This window comes from Solea senegalensis, linkage group LG8 (genome assembly GCF_019176455.1).
Source record: "Solea senegalensis isolate Sse05_10M linkage group LG8, IFAPA_SoseM_1, whole genome shotgun sequence".
NCBI classification, from domain to species: domain Eukaryota; kingdom Metazoa; phylum Chordata; class Actinopteri; order Pleuronectiformes; family Soleidae; genus Solea; species Solea senegalensis.
The window spans coordinates 6,611,027-6,625,151 of record NC_058028.1 but is presented as its reverse complement, the minus strand read 5'-3'; the positions used below and the strand labels follow the sequence as shown (position 1 = coordinate 6,625,151).

Here is a 14,125-nt window from a genome sequence, read left to right as displayed (position 1 = left end):
AGTTTTGAGTTAAAGCTTCTCTCCCAAGAATTCTGCATCACATGATCTTCTTCTCTCTGCTCTTGTCGAGCTGCTTTTGGGGCCAAATCATCTTGGCCAGTCTTTGCTTGGATGCATCTCTTGCTTGTGAAGAAGTGCCCAAAGCCGTGGTGATATTTGGAGCCCTCATGCACACAATGCACAGGCTAAGATTACATCATTTCTGGATTAGATCATTTCTGGCTTATGCAGCATCACGCCGGATTCATTGTGGCATATCAAGACCAAGCTCAAGTTTCAGTAGGCAGGATTTCTGGATTGTTGAGTCTGAAATGCCCTACATGTCATTGCTTTGTCTTTCCTATGTAGTGTATAAGTGGTAGCCAATTTAGTACATCGACCTTAAGTCACTCTTTTTCTCAGTGTAACAGCCAATAGGAGCGCTGTCTACCTCTGACCTGCCCTGTGATTGGACAAAGTCCCAGAGCTTAGAGGAGGAGCAGAGGTCTAGACGCTGGTAGAGTATTATACAATTAGTGTTAAATAAGGCCAAACATGTGTTGTCTATCCTAGCTTTAATTGCAAATGAGTAAACACCCTATTTCTTGGTCAGTAATTGTACCTGGCAGCACTTCCAGACTTTGTATTGTTGTTTTCCTCATGTACTTTGTTTTTGTTCAATGCAATTACTCACTTCAATATCCCCACTTTCTTTTTTTTGTCTCGCACTGTGATCAGAAACAGCTCGCTTCTGTTTTGTAGGTGCAGAGATCCATTGTCATGGAAACCACAACTCTCCCCGTGGCTGTCGCAGTTTACTTAATGTATTCATAATCTGGTCACAGTTGCACATCTTTACTGCTCATTAATGGCTTTTTCACATTAGTCATAACAATAATGTATTTGATCAATTACGAGGATGTAAGTATTTTGTATACGTAATAGCTGCTTATTTGTGTTGGGTTTTGGCCTTTGTTTGATTCTTGTCATTTCTGTATTGCCACATTGGACTGTGACTGACTCCCTGCAGAGGAAACATGGAGGCACAGGCCCTGAAGCAACTGCTTCACAAGCAGCATGTTGCAGATTGTTGAGAGGACACATGTTCTGAAAGGGTTAAAGAGAAAACAGTGGGTGAGTTTGGCTGCAGTGGAATCTCGACTCATAGAAACAGTAATTGCAGTCAGGCAGGCCCAGGCTGGCACATTGAGCTCTACATCCCCCAGACCTCCTGTCAGGCCTCCTGTCTGCCTCTCAGACCCATCACTATCAGAGTCAGCAGCACCACCAGTCTCGTCCACAACAAAACCAGGAAACTCAGCTCCGCCTTCAGGTTGCATTTGGTCTCTTAATGTAACTGTCAGATGTAGAAATCCCCCAAAACATCATTCCAGGAAGTGAGAAAGTGCCGTTTAAACACCGCAATTACTACCTAGCTGGTGTTTTCGATGCAAAGATTCCCTTAAGTTTCTCCTGTAATCAGAGGTAATCTTACAGTGTATGCGCGCTATGACAGATTTAACTCAGCAATTACACCGAGTATCCAGCTAAAAGATGATTATGCTCATCTCATTTACCCTCTGCACTGTTGTTCTTCCCAGCTCCTGTCTTCTACTTTGGCAACACGGACTACCATGTTGATGAGAGTGACGGCTTTGTGGAGGTGCAGGTGTGGCGGACCGGGACAGACCTTTCCAAAGCGGGAACCGTCACTGTGCGTTCCAGAAAGACAGAGCCTGTCTCGGCTGAGGGTATGTGTCAGTGCAAAGGCACAACTTTTCCCTGACAACCTTGGGTGGTTACTTCTAGCTCTAACAATAGACTTAAGTTGTCTATCTGTCTATCTGTCTCAGGGGTGCGAGGAGATGTTAACACTTGATATGTAGGGTGGATGAACCGGGGAATGTAAACATTGTTTTGGATGAGGAGGAGAGAAACCAATGGCTTTTCTGTCAGTCCCTTGAATATACACAGTTAAGATAATTGTGGTCTGAGTGAGGGCAGGGCTTAAAGAATGCATTATAGATTGTTCCGTGTGTGTCAGTAAGTGCTTTGGACTCAACCAGTTGCTAAGTCAACCTCTCACTACAGCCTCTATTATTTCCTACCCCCAGGCAGTCCTCTCTCCTCCCCTGCACAGATGCATAACATCTCTGCGCTCGCCCGTGTTATAATTGTAAAAAATGACTAGCATCTAATAATATGCAGCACGTTCAGAATGCTTACACACGTAACTGGGTCACAAGTACATGAGAAAAGCCTGCGGGCAAAAGGGTGAGCTCTCAATACCCAGTCTCTTCAAAGAATGGCAAATGAGTAACCTGTATGCACTCGGGGAGCGCTTCAGTTTCTCGCCACGTCCTTTTAATCACACAACTAATTCCAACCGTTCATGGCAATCAAACACGATATATAACCTGTCATTTTGTCAGCATGTAGGGTCTATACCGTTTCATCTAACTCACTGCCTGGTACTCTCAAAGGAATTCTGAAGAACTGCACTGTACCAGCACTGCTGTTGAAATAAGATCAAATGCTGTCCATTTGTGCAACAGTGTGTCTACTCTCTCTCTCTCTCTCCTTTGAGCAAATCTGTTCTTTGAAACACATCTGACCTATATTTCGTTTTTATCATCGAGCAGCTGGTGTAGATTATGTGGGGATCAGCCGGAACCTGGACTTTGCACCGGGGGTTACCATGCAGACTTTCCGTGTGACCATCCTGGATGACCTGGGCCAGCCGGTGCTGGAGGGACCGGAGAAGTTTGAACTGGTCCTACGGATGCCCATGAATGGGATCCTCGGGGAGCCGAGCAAGGCCACCATCCTCATCAACGACTCTGTCTCGGACTGTGAGTGAATTTATGTTCTGTTAATCAGAATTTGTTGATAGTAGGGCTAGGATGATGTGTGTTTGTTTCCTCCTGAAATCAGTGTGACCAAAATCAAGGCACATTGCATGTCACAGGCTGCATTTAGCTGCCCCCGCAAATGATGAAATACATTAAATTAGGCCAAGTAGGAAATACTTTGTTTTGTAGCTTTGATGCCTCAGGGTTCACTGAGTCTAGTGCTGTTAGAAAATATATTAAAATGCTGGGCCAATATGAATAGACTCTCTCAAAACAGGACACAGCACAAATGTTAGATTTCAAATTAACATTCTTCAAATGAGACTGAAAACATTTCTTTTCAAAACCATGGACTGAAAACTCCAATGGTGAGAACTTCCAATACTTTTTGAGGTACATTGGTGAACTGTGTAGAAACGCCACCACTATGGAGTAGATTTCACGGCATATTGGTTTAGGTTTTTTTTTCAGTGGCATCTGATGTTTGCGCTGTATTTTTCTGACGTTGATTTTTGTATTGAACTACATTGTTCCAGTGCCAAAGGTGCAGTTCCGCAATGCCGTGTACGTGGGCAACGAGGACTCGGGGAAGGTTTCAGCCGTTGTGTATCGCAGTGGTGACATCAGCTACAGGTCCACAGTACGCTGCTACAGCAGACAGGGCACTGCCCAGGTCATGATGGACTTCAATGAGAGGCCCAACACGGATGATTCCATTATCACCTTCCTACCAGGTGGTGTAGAAAATCCTAACACGTGTCCACTCTGTAACGTTAAGTAATTCAAGTCATTTAAAACACGTTCCCTTGGCTATTTTCTTTCAGGGGAGATTGAAAAGGAGTGTGTACTGTTACTCGTGGACGACACGGAGCACGAGGAAGAGGAGGAACTTCGTCTTGTGTTGGGAAGCCCTAAGAGTGAATCTCCATTTGGAGCGTCTGTCGGAAAACAGAACGAGACGCTCGTCAAGATAAAGGACGAAGCAGACAGTACGAATGCTACATTTTCTTTTTGTACATTGTTCCTCACACTGAATATTTTCAGGGAATCTAACGTTTGTATCCTGTTCTCCTCCAAACCTGCTGGAAATATAGAGGGTGCTATGATATAGACAGAGACCAAGAATCTTATCTGGCTACAGCCACACGACTCAGATTTTGTTAAAAAACTCATAAATCTTTGCTGGATGTATGTCTGCCGTCCACATTACCCTGGTGTTTTACACCCCCCCTCCCCAAAGGGAGCAGTTTGAAAAAGCTGGTGGCTCTGATTTCATTTGAAAACTTGGGAGCTGCATTTCTTTAGTATAGACAAATAAAAGTACATACTGTACCTTTGGAAAAGAGGGTGCAGTTTCCCACGTTCACCTCCTGATTGGTTTATCATCCACTTTCAGTTTCAACCTTGTTGTTGGTCTAATTACAGAAATCTTTGTTCTTAATTTTCTCCTTAAGTCATTCTCTGTGAAACCAAGCAAACAACTGCAGCTTTACTGTCATGTCTATGCCCAGCGCTGCTGATAAATGTTGTTGGGCATAATAATTACTTCTAAAACAGAGCTGACATGCGGTCAGAGATTGTTTGTTAATCAGGAGCTATTGGCTGCACCTGTGTTCTCCCACAGCTGCGGGCAATCAGCTGTGGGAGGTTATGTAAAGGCAGGTTGGAGGTTTGGTGCTCAGTTGGGTTTCTGTCTTCAGAGGGTTCACATGTTCAGTTGAATTTCTGTTTTTCAGTTGGTTGTGTTTTCTCCCTTTTAGTCATTTATCTTGTTTGCCCTATCCAGTGACTTCTGTTTCAGCTATCATGTTGATATAATTTGTGGTTAGTGCCGTCTTTTGGAAAAACCCAGTGGTCCGTTTTGTTGCGGTATTTTGACCTCAAGATTTTGTTTTATATGGGAACGTCACCGAGGGGGATTTCTCGATTAGTGTTTCCCACACTTTTTATGTCTGGACCCACCTTTTTAAAGATGACAAAACGTCCTGTCTTAATAGTGACAAAAGCACATTTGTGCATAATATAATGTCATTGGCTCTTTTGTTTTCACTGCCATTTCTGTAACACCTAATATTTCAAATGGATAAACCATCCATTTCCAAGAAATATGGATATAGATGGGGCAAAATGTTCAGCAAATGTATTTGTCGACCCAAATAATAAATCAACAAGGCGATCAGAGATGGCAGATTTGACCCCATTCATGCAACAAGCCTCTGTCGGTCATTGGCAAGTGCAGAAACACGAACACACGGAGCCACTAACAACAATACTTCACTCTCACTCCATGGGGGGAAGTAATAAAATCGACCTTGAACCACCTTTGTGGTACAGTAACTGTCGAAGCTGATCAGTTAAAGGTCAAAGCTAATGGCGTGTTTCCACCGGCTCTACTTTTTTTAGTACCTGCTATGGCAAGGTTGCAGACTGCCAGCCACTGACAGGCCAGAGTGCCGACACAGAAGTCAAGCCGAACAATGCCGAACTGTAGATCAGTTAAAAAGACTTAAGAATTTTAAAAATTGTGGGTTAATCTCCAACAATTACCAGGGAAATGTCCAAAATCTGTATTTCCCGTGCCATGTAGTGCCGATGTAAGCCGGGCCCAAAGATACCTCCATAAGTTAAATTGAAGGACCAGAGCCACACATTAGAGCTAATATTGACCCGAAAATGACTTTCCATCATTAACATCATATAATAATAATAATGTCTTAGATATTTCAAACTGCATTTTAAGGTATCTATGCATACTATATCACTGTCCACACATCCTTTACACATTGAAAAGTAATGGCATGATAATTATGGCTGGAGTAATGAGCTCATTGTTCAGAGGTCAGGAAATCCTGTCATATTGTAGTAAAGCTATATCCATTGTTAGAAAATATAAAAGTGAGCATTGCCTGATGCTTTTCATGGACGTTAGATCAGATTCACCTCTGGGGCATCAAATTAAGAACCTGGTGGCTTTGATATTTTGTGCTGCCATGTTAAATCTTACAGTATGTTATGATTCAAACTATTTTCTCAGAGGCTATTATCAGATTTGGAGGGACAAAATTCAGTGTGAACGAGCCAAAGGAAAGTGGACAAGTGTCTGTCGTGAAGATCCCAGTGCTGCGTGTCGGAGACACGTCCAAGGTGTCTGTGGTCCGAGTTCACACAAAGGACGGATCTGCTACTTCCGGGGAAGATTACCATCCCATATCTGAGGGTAAATAATAGTGGAGGGGCTCTTCTTTTTTTTAATCAGGACAGCAATAAGCTGAATTTTTTTTTTAATCACAATATTTGTCACATTTCTCCTCCCTGTAGAAATTGTGTTCAGAAAGGGCGACACTGAGCACTATGTGGAGGTGGAGGTTTTGTACGATGGCGTCAGAGAAATGAGGGAAGCGTTCACTGTTCACCTGAAGCCTGATGAGAACATGGTGGCGGAAACAAAGGTGAAAATCAAACCAAATTGGCGTATAATTTAACTGTCAAGTGTGTTACTGCCTGGCTAACTATCTCATTACAAGGTAGCAGCAATTTATTCCCCATTAACACCCTTGCACTCCTTCTTGTCAATCAACAGATGAGCAAAGCCATTATATATATTGAGGAGACCAACAGCATGGCGGACGTCACCTTCCCCTCGGTGCCTCGGGTGGTTTCTCTGCTGCATTATGATGACATCGGCAGGACCAGAGACTCCGTCCTTGTGGCTGGATATCCTGTCATTTGTGTCACTGTATGTCCCAACTGATTCACGGTGAAATACTTTTCATGAGCTGACAGGATGGCGGTCGTGTAGTTGGCGCTGGTGGAGTCTCCGTGTTTAGATTCTTTGCAAGTCCATGCAGATTGAGGTCAGGTGAACTGGACTCTGAACTGCCTGTAGGTGTTAATGTGAGCGTGAACAGTTCAGGCCTGGTATTTATATCCCCTCTGAGATCTGATCATATGTGTACAGCTCTGAGCCGCTGTTCACACCTGGCATTAACATCCTATTTGGAGGATTAACGTCCTCAGTGTCTCAACGTCTCATGCAGATATCACCATGTTCCAATCCTGTCTCCTGTGACCGAATGAGATCATATCTGGTTTCATTATGTGTGTAACGAGCGTACAGATATGTCTGATATGACATGTGTCTGTGCGGGTAAGAGACGGAAGAACCGGATTGGAGCGATGCTACTGTGACATGAAATGAGATTTTAACCAGTAAAAAATAAATTGTATGTTAATGTTGCGGTGGTGGCTACAGATAAATTATAATTTAGTCCTTTATCAGTACTGCGGGGGGAAATTCCTTCTCTGCATTTAACCCATCCTCTACCAGAAACCTTCCCCAGTGTCGGCTGTGACTCGCTCTCTCTCTCCCTGCTATCCTAAAAGGACTTTTCTAACTTTAACTTTATGTGCCTTTCTATTCAGGTACATGCTTATGGTGAATTAGATGTGCACACATAGCTGAGTTATCATCACCCTCTGTGTAAGCTCATTAGGAGTACACAGAAATATCTATGGCTGTTGCAGTGGGTTTTTAGGGCAGTTCATTCATATATTCATGGCCGCTGCAGTAATTTCTTGGGGTTAGCTCATTCATATAACGATGGCCTCTGCTGTGTCTTATTTGGGGCAGTTCATTCACAAGCATGGTCTCTTTTCCCTTTTCCAGGCTTGTAACCCCAAGTACCCAGACTACGACAAAACCGGCTCCATCTGTGTGAGCGAGAACATCAACAACACCCTGACCCGTTATCGCTGGCTCGTCAGTGCCCCCACCAGCCCCGACCGCGTCACCAGCCCTATGAGGGAAGTCGACTTCGACACCTTCTTCACTTCCTCCAAACTCATCACTTTGGACTCGGTCTACTTCCAGGCTGGTTCCAGGGTCCAGTGCGCTGCAAGAGCCGTGAATTCTAATGGCGATGAAGGTCTTGAGCTCCTCAGCCACATAGTGTCCATCAGCGTGGACGAGGGTGAGCGCAGCCCACTCTCGAGCTTCAAATATTTAGTTCTGCTTTTGGAAACAGCCCAAAATGATGAGCAGCCAGTGGCTTTGTTCTGCTCTCCCACAACAGTACTCACTGTCCTTGCTCTGACAGAAAACTGAAAGATTAAAGAATTTTCTGTGGAGGATTTTTTTTGGGGGGAAAAAAAAAAAGAAAAATCTTTGATGTTTTTCTTCTTCTGCGTGGTTGCAGGAATGTGCCAGCCTCGTGTTTCAGGCACAGTGGGGGCTGAGCCCTTCTCTGCCAAGCTGCGGTACACTGGAGGAGAAGACACAGGCCACCCCAACCTCATCAAAGTGACTGTCACCATGCCACACATTGATGGTGAGAGCCGCAGACAGTGGAAATATCATATACACCACATTCCCTCCGGTCAAAAAGGGTTTTTCACTCATTTTCACTAATTGTTTTCCGTTAATTGGCATCCGTTCTCGGGTCAAATGAATATGCAATTCATGCGGCTGCGGGCTCCGATTGGCATTAGTGAGAACATAAGGCCTGAGTGAACATACTAATTGCTTTTGCGTCTGCTCAATTTTTGGCAGCTATGTGCCATTACTGGCACAATGCTATGACAACGATTCATCTTCAGCACTCACTTTTTTAAAACTTGCTACCTGGCTCAATATTTTTATATATATTGTATCATCAATTGGATTGTCTGTATTATAGATTTAAAAAGACGCTGAAATAAAAGGGGCAAAATAGTGTTCCCTGATTCATAAATTCACAAGTTTTAGTGTGCAAAAAGATAATATAGACACACGCTATTGGTTTGAGGACGTATTTCTTTTTAAAGAAGATAATTAAAGATTTATCGTACATCTTTCAGGTATGCTCCCTGTAGTGTCCACACGGCCCCTGTCTAACTTTGAGCTTACACTGAGCCCTGATGGTACCCGCGTGGGTCACCACCGCTGCTCTAATCTGCTGGACCACACAGAAGTCAACACTCGCTATGGCTTCCTCACGGATGCCACCAAAAATCCGGAGGTAATTGGTGAAACTGCTCCGTACCAGTACAGCGCTGCCCTCAGGGGATCCAGCACACTGCAGTTCTACAGAAACCTCAACCTGGAGGCTTGTTTGTGGGAATTCAGCAGCTACTACGACATGTCTGAGCTGCTCAGCGACTGCGGAGGCAGCATTGGGACTGACGGACAGGTAAGCAGCCCCACCTTTTGAGCTGCAGCTCACCTCTGACCCCCCCTTTGTCATCTGTAGACGTTGAGGTGCCTGGAGTCAGGTCAATAAAGCTGTCGAACACCCGCAAGGACAGGAATGTGGATTTAGTCGTTTAAGTCAAACTCATTTTCATTCCAAAATCCACCTGTTTTTTCAAACCTGGTCAATCATTTGCAGCCAGTTTAAAAACCCCTGCTTGCCCCTTTGGTTTTCCATACTTGTCTAAACAGAATTATTGTCTGTCAAGACCCACATTAACCCTAGTGGTAATGACTAACCCAGCACCTTGCTTCCTCTTAGTTTCTGGCTGCACCAATTACTTGTCTTGTCCAGTCAAAATCCAGCCACTCATTCAAAAACATGTGTGCACGGTGTTGTTTTTTTATGCGCCGTGTCTCTGAGTCCTCTCTCCTTTTTTCCTGGCACACAAAGCAGCCATCAACATTTGCATTCACCTTGGAAACCAACTGCTTACTTGCAGTTAATTAAGGCACAGTGTTGATGAAGTAGGGTCGGAGGAGTGCACAGGAATATCACGCTGAAACCCACTGAGGATTATTAATTAAAGCTCTACAGCAGTTTGTCTCTGAAGTTCTATAGGAATGCACACGGGTTTGTTAATGTAATAGGAGTTTCTCAATTTACATAGCCTTAGGTTTGATGGCGAAGGCGTCCCAGCTGATAGCAGGCTTCTCCAACAAGGAGAACTTTGTTGCCTGTAGCCTGTAGCGAACTTGAATGAGAAAGTAATGAACAGGCCCTGACGAGACAGCAGGTTGCTGCTAGTGATAAAAAAATAATATTTACCTCGACCTCGTGGTAAAGAAAATCAATGATGGTGAGCCTTTTGACAGCCTCTCTCTTCATTGATTCCAGTCAAGTCTGATTTTAGTGCATTACCCACAGACTACCAAGTCACAAAATAAAGCAAACACATTCTTGTCCCTTTTGTCTTTTTATTGAGATTTCCTCACTGAGGTCACTTTTGAACAGAGCTTCAGATACTGCTTTAGGATCTGTACGAACGGAACAAAGGCCGAAAACGTGGCCTTTTTGTTAACTGGCACTCTGTGACCCGAGTGACCCTCAGTGGGCAGTCAGGCTGAGCGTGGTCATTTCTGTGCAGGTCAGGGGGCCCAGTGTCATGTCACAGCAGTGCCCAGTCTCAGGAAAGGAACCAGCAGGTTGTGTCAGAAGGCCATTCTGCTAATCATTCGCCTGAGCCCTTGTCGCCCAGAGGGGCAGGCACGTCTCCACACGAACGCAGAAAACCAGTGCAGGCAGGCAATTCTCACAGGTCACAGGAAAGTGCAGATGCCAGAGAGGACTTTCACTGCACACAATCCTTTTGACCATCTTTAAACGGCACCTTTTAGAGAGGGAAAGATTTGGAGGATGTTAAGGTTTGGACACATTTGGTTTGCAGTTGAATTCTCTAAATGGTAGTTCTTCATTTTTAAATACAAACAAATATCCCAAAATGATTTTTGTTTCATGTCTAGACAGACGGAGACAGTGGCAACATTGCCCTAGTGAAGCAACATGAGTGCAATCAGGTCAACACAAAGTGAATCTGTTAAAAGTAAATTCTACTGCTCAGAAAATGGAATCTTTGAGCAGTTCGACGAGTTAACTTATTGTCCCCGCCCGCCCCCGCACACAAACGCACCCGCACTCAGGTCTGATGGTAATGCTTGACATAGCCCTTTTTTACAAATAACGTTACATCTTCTCTGTCCACTAAGACCAACAGCAAAGAAATCACCAGGGGTTACACATTGCAGCTTTAAATTAACGCAGATAAAGATGATTTAAAACTGCACGACATCATTTGTAATCGTTAGGGTCCATGAACACTAGTCAATCCAATAAATCTTACAGCTGCAGACCATCCAGTGAACTTAATGGTGCTTATACTTCACATTATTATCATTATTATTAGCTTGATCTCTGTAGTGCGGTGTGTATTTGTGTGTCTCTGTGTTCTCTTCTCTCACGCAGTGTGTTGTTGTTGTTGGTCTGGCTCACTGCAGGTGCTGAATCTGGTCCAGTCCTATGTCACACTGCGGGTCCCTCTCCATGTGTCCTACGTGTTCCACTCCCCCGTGGGAGCAGGAGGATGGCAGCACTTTGACTTGCAGTCTGAGCTGAGGCTCACATTCGTGTACGACACTGCCATCTTATGGAGGGATGGTATCGGTAGCCCACCGGAGGCTGAGCTACAAGGCAAGTCTTGGACAAAAAAAAAAGAGAGAGAAAGCTGCTGCTAATGTAAAATGAATTGGAAAGCAAAATTAAAACCGGTCTCCCTGTCTTTGCAGGCGCCCTTTACCCAACCAGCATGCGCATAAACGGTCAGGGACGACTGGTGGTCAACTTCCGCACCGAGGCTCGATTCAGAGGCCTTTTTGTGTTTGCACATCCAGGTACAGGAGATGTATTGATATTAAATGACTGTTTTTAGGTCATTTTTTTCCATTAAGTGTGAAGAACTTTAACTTATCACGTCTTATCATATAATAGAATTTGATTCTTGCATATTTTACACAGTGGTTACTGATTTTGAATGCCTTTGTTTTGCATACGGGGAGGTGCGGAGCTCATTTTTAGGTGCGATATACACGTTTGTGTATATTCTGTGAAGGTTATGTCCTCTGTTAGCTGTTTCTTGTCTCCTGTCGTGCTGCGTCTTGTTCTGCAAGCTGTTGTAGCAAAACTAAAAATATGTTTTGATGTGACTGACCGGTACACGTATTTGACTTCTATTTCTCAGCCTCTCCGCTCACCTCCATGGTCATGTGTCCGGACCACCCCGGTTTGACCTTTAACGTCAGCCTCGTGAGGAGCGAGCCGACGTACAACCAGCCGATCCAGCAGTGGACTTTCGTGTCTGATTTTGCTGTGAGGAAAAAAAATCTTTGTTGTTTAGTTCTTTGTGTGTTTTTTTTTTTTTTCTTTTGTTTTTATCACACCTGATATGCACTGAATGGCATGTTCCCTCACAGGTGCGCGACTACTCTGGCACATACACGGTAAAGCTGATCCCGTGTACGTCCCCTCCCAGCCTGGAATACACCATCCCGCCTGTGTGCAATCCGAGAGAGCCGCTAACCTTTGACCTGGATATACGCTTTCAGCAGGTCACTTTTCAAAAAATTCTTAATCTCGTAATTTAAGATATTCTGTTTATCACATTCCCCCGAAACGCAGGTTTTTGACCAGCGTGGATGTTTATCATCAGAGTCAAATGGCTCTGGAATGCATTTGAATTTTCTCCAATCAGTATTGCTGGGAACGCAGGCAATATTATGTTCTGGCAGTTTCTTAGTTTTCAAGACTCAAAAGATGGACTGAGGTAAAAGTCTCAAATCCAGCTCCATGCCGTTGTTGCTTTTACTCCTGACACATGACCCAGGGTCATAACACTTGTTTCTGTTTTGACATCACAATTCAACCACTGACATTGAAGTTAATTGCCTTCTCTCAGTGGGTTAAACTGGGTTGCAAGATCCTGAGTAAACCCACTGTTTTTAGTGTGGAAGAGGCTTCACACGGACACACGTCTCACACTTTTATTTCATCCAGCTTTTCTCAACTGTTGAGTCAGTTTCGGCCGATAATGACTTCCACTAGACTTGTTTTTTTTTGTGTTGTCTCTCACGATGATTTGTGTACGTGTGACTGCTGGCAGGTCAGCGACCCCGTGGCTGCCGAGTTCAGTCTGAACACGCAGATGATCTTACTCTCGAAACACACGCTCTGGCTCTCAGACGGCTCCATGGGCTTTGGGCAGGAGAGCGACACTGCCTTCTCACCGGGTGAGTCATGAAAAAAAAAAAAAACTGATTCAATTAAATGCCAACATATGTCTTTAAATGATAACGTATAGATAAGTAAATGTTTTGAGATAAAGCAAAACATGGGGTAAAGAAAGACAATGAATGGCTGTTTTTCGATGTATTTTATTAATTAGCTCCTCGTACCTCAGGCCTCGCTGCTGATCAAAAAAAGCAAATGTTGCTGTTGAGCAGAAATGCCATTATCTCCTGACTCAACCGGATGAAAGTGAAAGGATAATGAGGCCTCCATGAAAGGTCATCTCGACCACTTTCATGTCTTTTGCCCAAAACAAGCTCATTAGAAGAGCCGGCATTTTTATTTTGTTGTGTGACAAGCTCTTTAAGAATCTTTAAGAAGTCCTTGTCGTTCATGTGAAGGTAGAAGATTTGTATATTTATTCTTCACACAGGTGATATGATATACGGCCGTGTGATGGTGGATCCGGTGCAGAACCTGGGCGACTCCTTCATCTGTAACATAGAGAAAGTGTTCCTGTGCACCGGAGCTGACGGATACGTCCCCAAGTACAACCCCAGCAACTTTGAGTTTGGCTGTTTGGCCGATGCTCCGTCACTGCTGTACAGATTCAAGATCATTGTAAGAAACAAAGTACATGATGAATGATGTTGTGTTTGTTTTGTGTTTCATTTAGAGGTCACTGGGTTTTTTGTTTTCCTTGTGTTTTCCTCTCTCTGACTCAAGGACAAAGCCCAACCAGACACCCAGGCCCGGTCTTTTGGCAGTGTGGCGTTTAATGCACACCTGGCTGTGGACGACCCCGGTGCTTTAGCTCTGGTGAGACAACCGGGCTCCGACGGTTTCAGCATGGATTCCTCAGCTCTCTTCCAGGTTTGTATTTAAAGGCCAAATGCCACAAACATTATTCGGTACACAGGCTTTTAGCGGGTCCACATTCTCATGTTTCACAAATCCACGACTCATGAATGGGCTGGAGTTTGTGTGTGTTTTCAGCCTCGCTTCAGGAAAAATGTGAACACTTGTCGTTGTATATCTTTTCTATACGTGGACGGCGAGTGAAAAGATCACGCTGAAGATGTGGTGCACTGTACAGTAGAGACCCAGCGAGAGTGACCTTTAAACACATTCTCCACTGACTGGAAGAGAAAGAAAAGACTCTGAAATGTCACTTTCTGCAGTCTCATGAGAAACCATGGAAACTGGAATGCATGTGAACAATCCTGTCAACATATGATCTGGCCCTGGTAATGCATCCGATGGCAGGATCATTGTAGTCTTTTTCTTAAA

General features: G+C 44.2%; 1 protein-coding gene across 1 annotated transcript in view; it reads left to right on the top strand.

Moving 5' to 3' along the window:
• The window catches only part of frem2b (FRAS1 related extracellular matrix 2b), a 67,708-nt gene that overhangs the window by 50,639 nt on the left and 2,944 nt on the right, over positions 1 to 14,125 (top strand). The window contains exons 7-23 of the mRNA XM_044032016.1: positions 1,581 to 1,730; positions 2,622 to 2,831; positions 3,368 to 3,565; positions 3,656 to 3,820; positions 5,866 to 6,048; positions 6,150 to 6,280; positions 6,412 to 6,567; positions 7,498 to 7,801; positions 8,027 to 8,158; positions 8,667 to 8,998; positions 11,053 to 11,245; positions 11,341 to 11,445; positions 11,793 to 11,920; positions 12,025 to 12,159; positions 12,711 to 12,837; positions 13,269 to 13,456; positions 13,562 to 13,708. Coding sequence (XP_043887951.1) covers positions 1,581 to 1,730; positions 2,622 to 2,831; positions 3,368 to 3,565; positions 3,656 to 3,820; positions 5,866 to 6,048; positions 6,150 to 6,280; positions 6,412 to 6,567; positions 7,498 to 7,801; positions 8,027 to 8,158; positions 8,667 to 8,998; positions 11,053 to 11,245; positions 11,341 to 11,445; positions 11,793 to 11,920; positions 12,025 to 12,159; positions 12,711 to 12,837; positions 13,269 to 13,456; positions 13,562 to 13,708 — 2,984 coding nt within the window. The remainder of the gene's footprint in view (positions 1 to 1,580; positions 1,731 to 2,621; positions 2,832 to 3,367; positions 3,566 to 3,655; positions 3,821 to 5,865; positions 6,049 to 6,149; positions 6,281 to 6,411; positions 6,568 to 7,497; positions 7,802 to 8,026; positions 8,159 to 8,666; positions 8,999 to 11,052; positions 11,246 to 11,340; positions 11,446 to 11,792; positions 11,921 to 12,024; positions 12,160 to 12,710; positions 12,838 to 13,268; positions 13,457 to 13,561; positions 13,709 to 14,125) is intronic.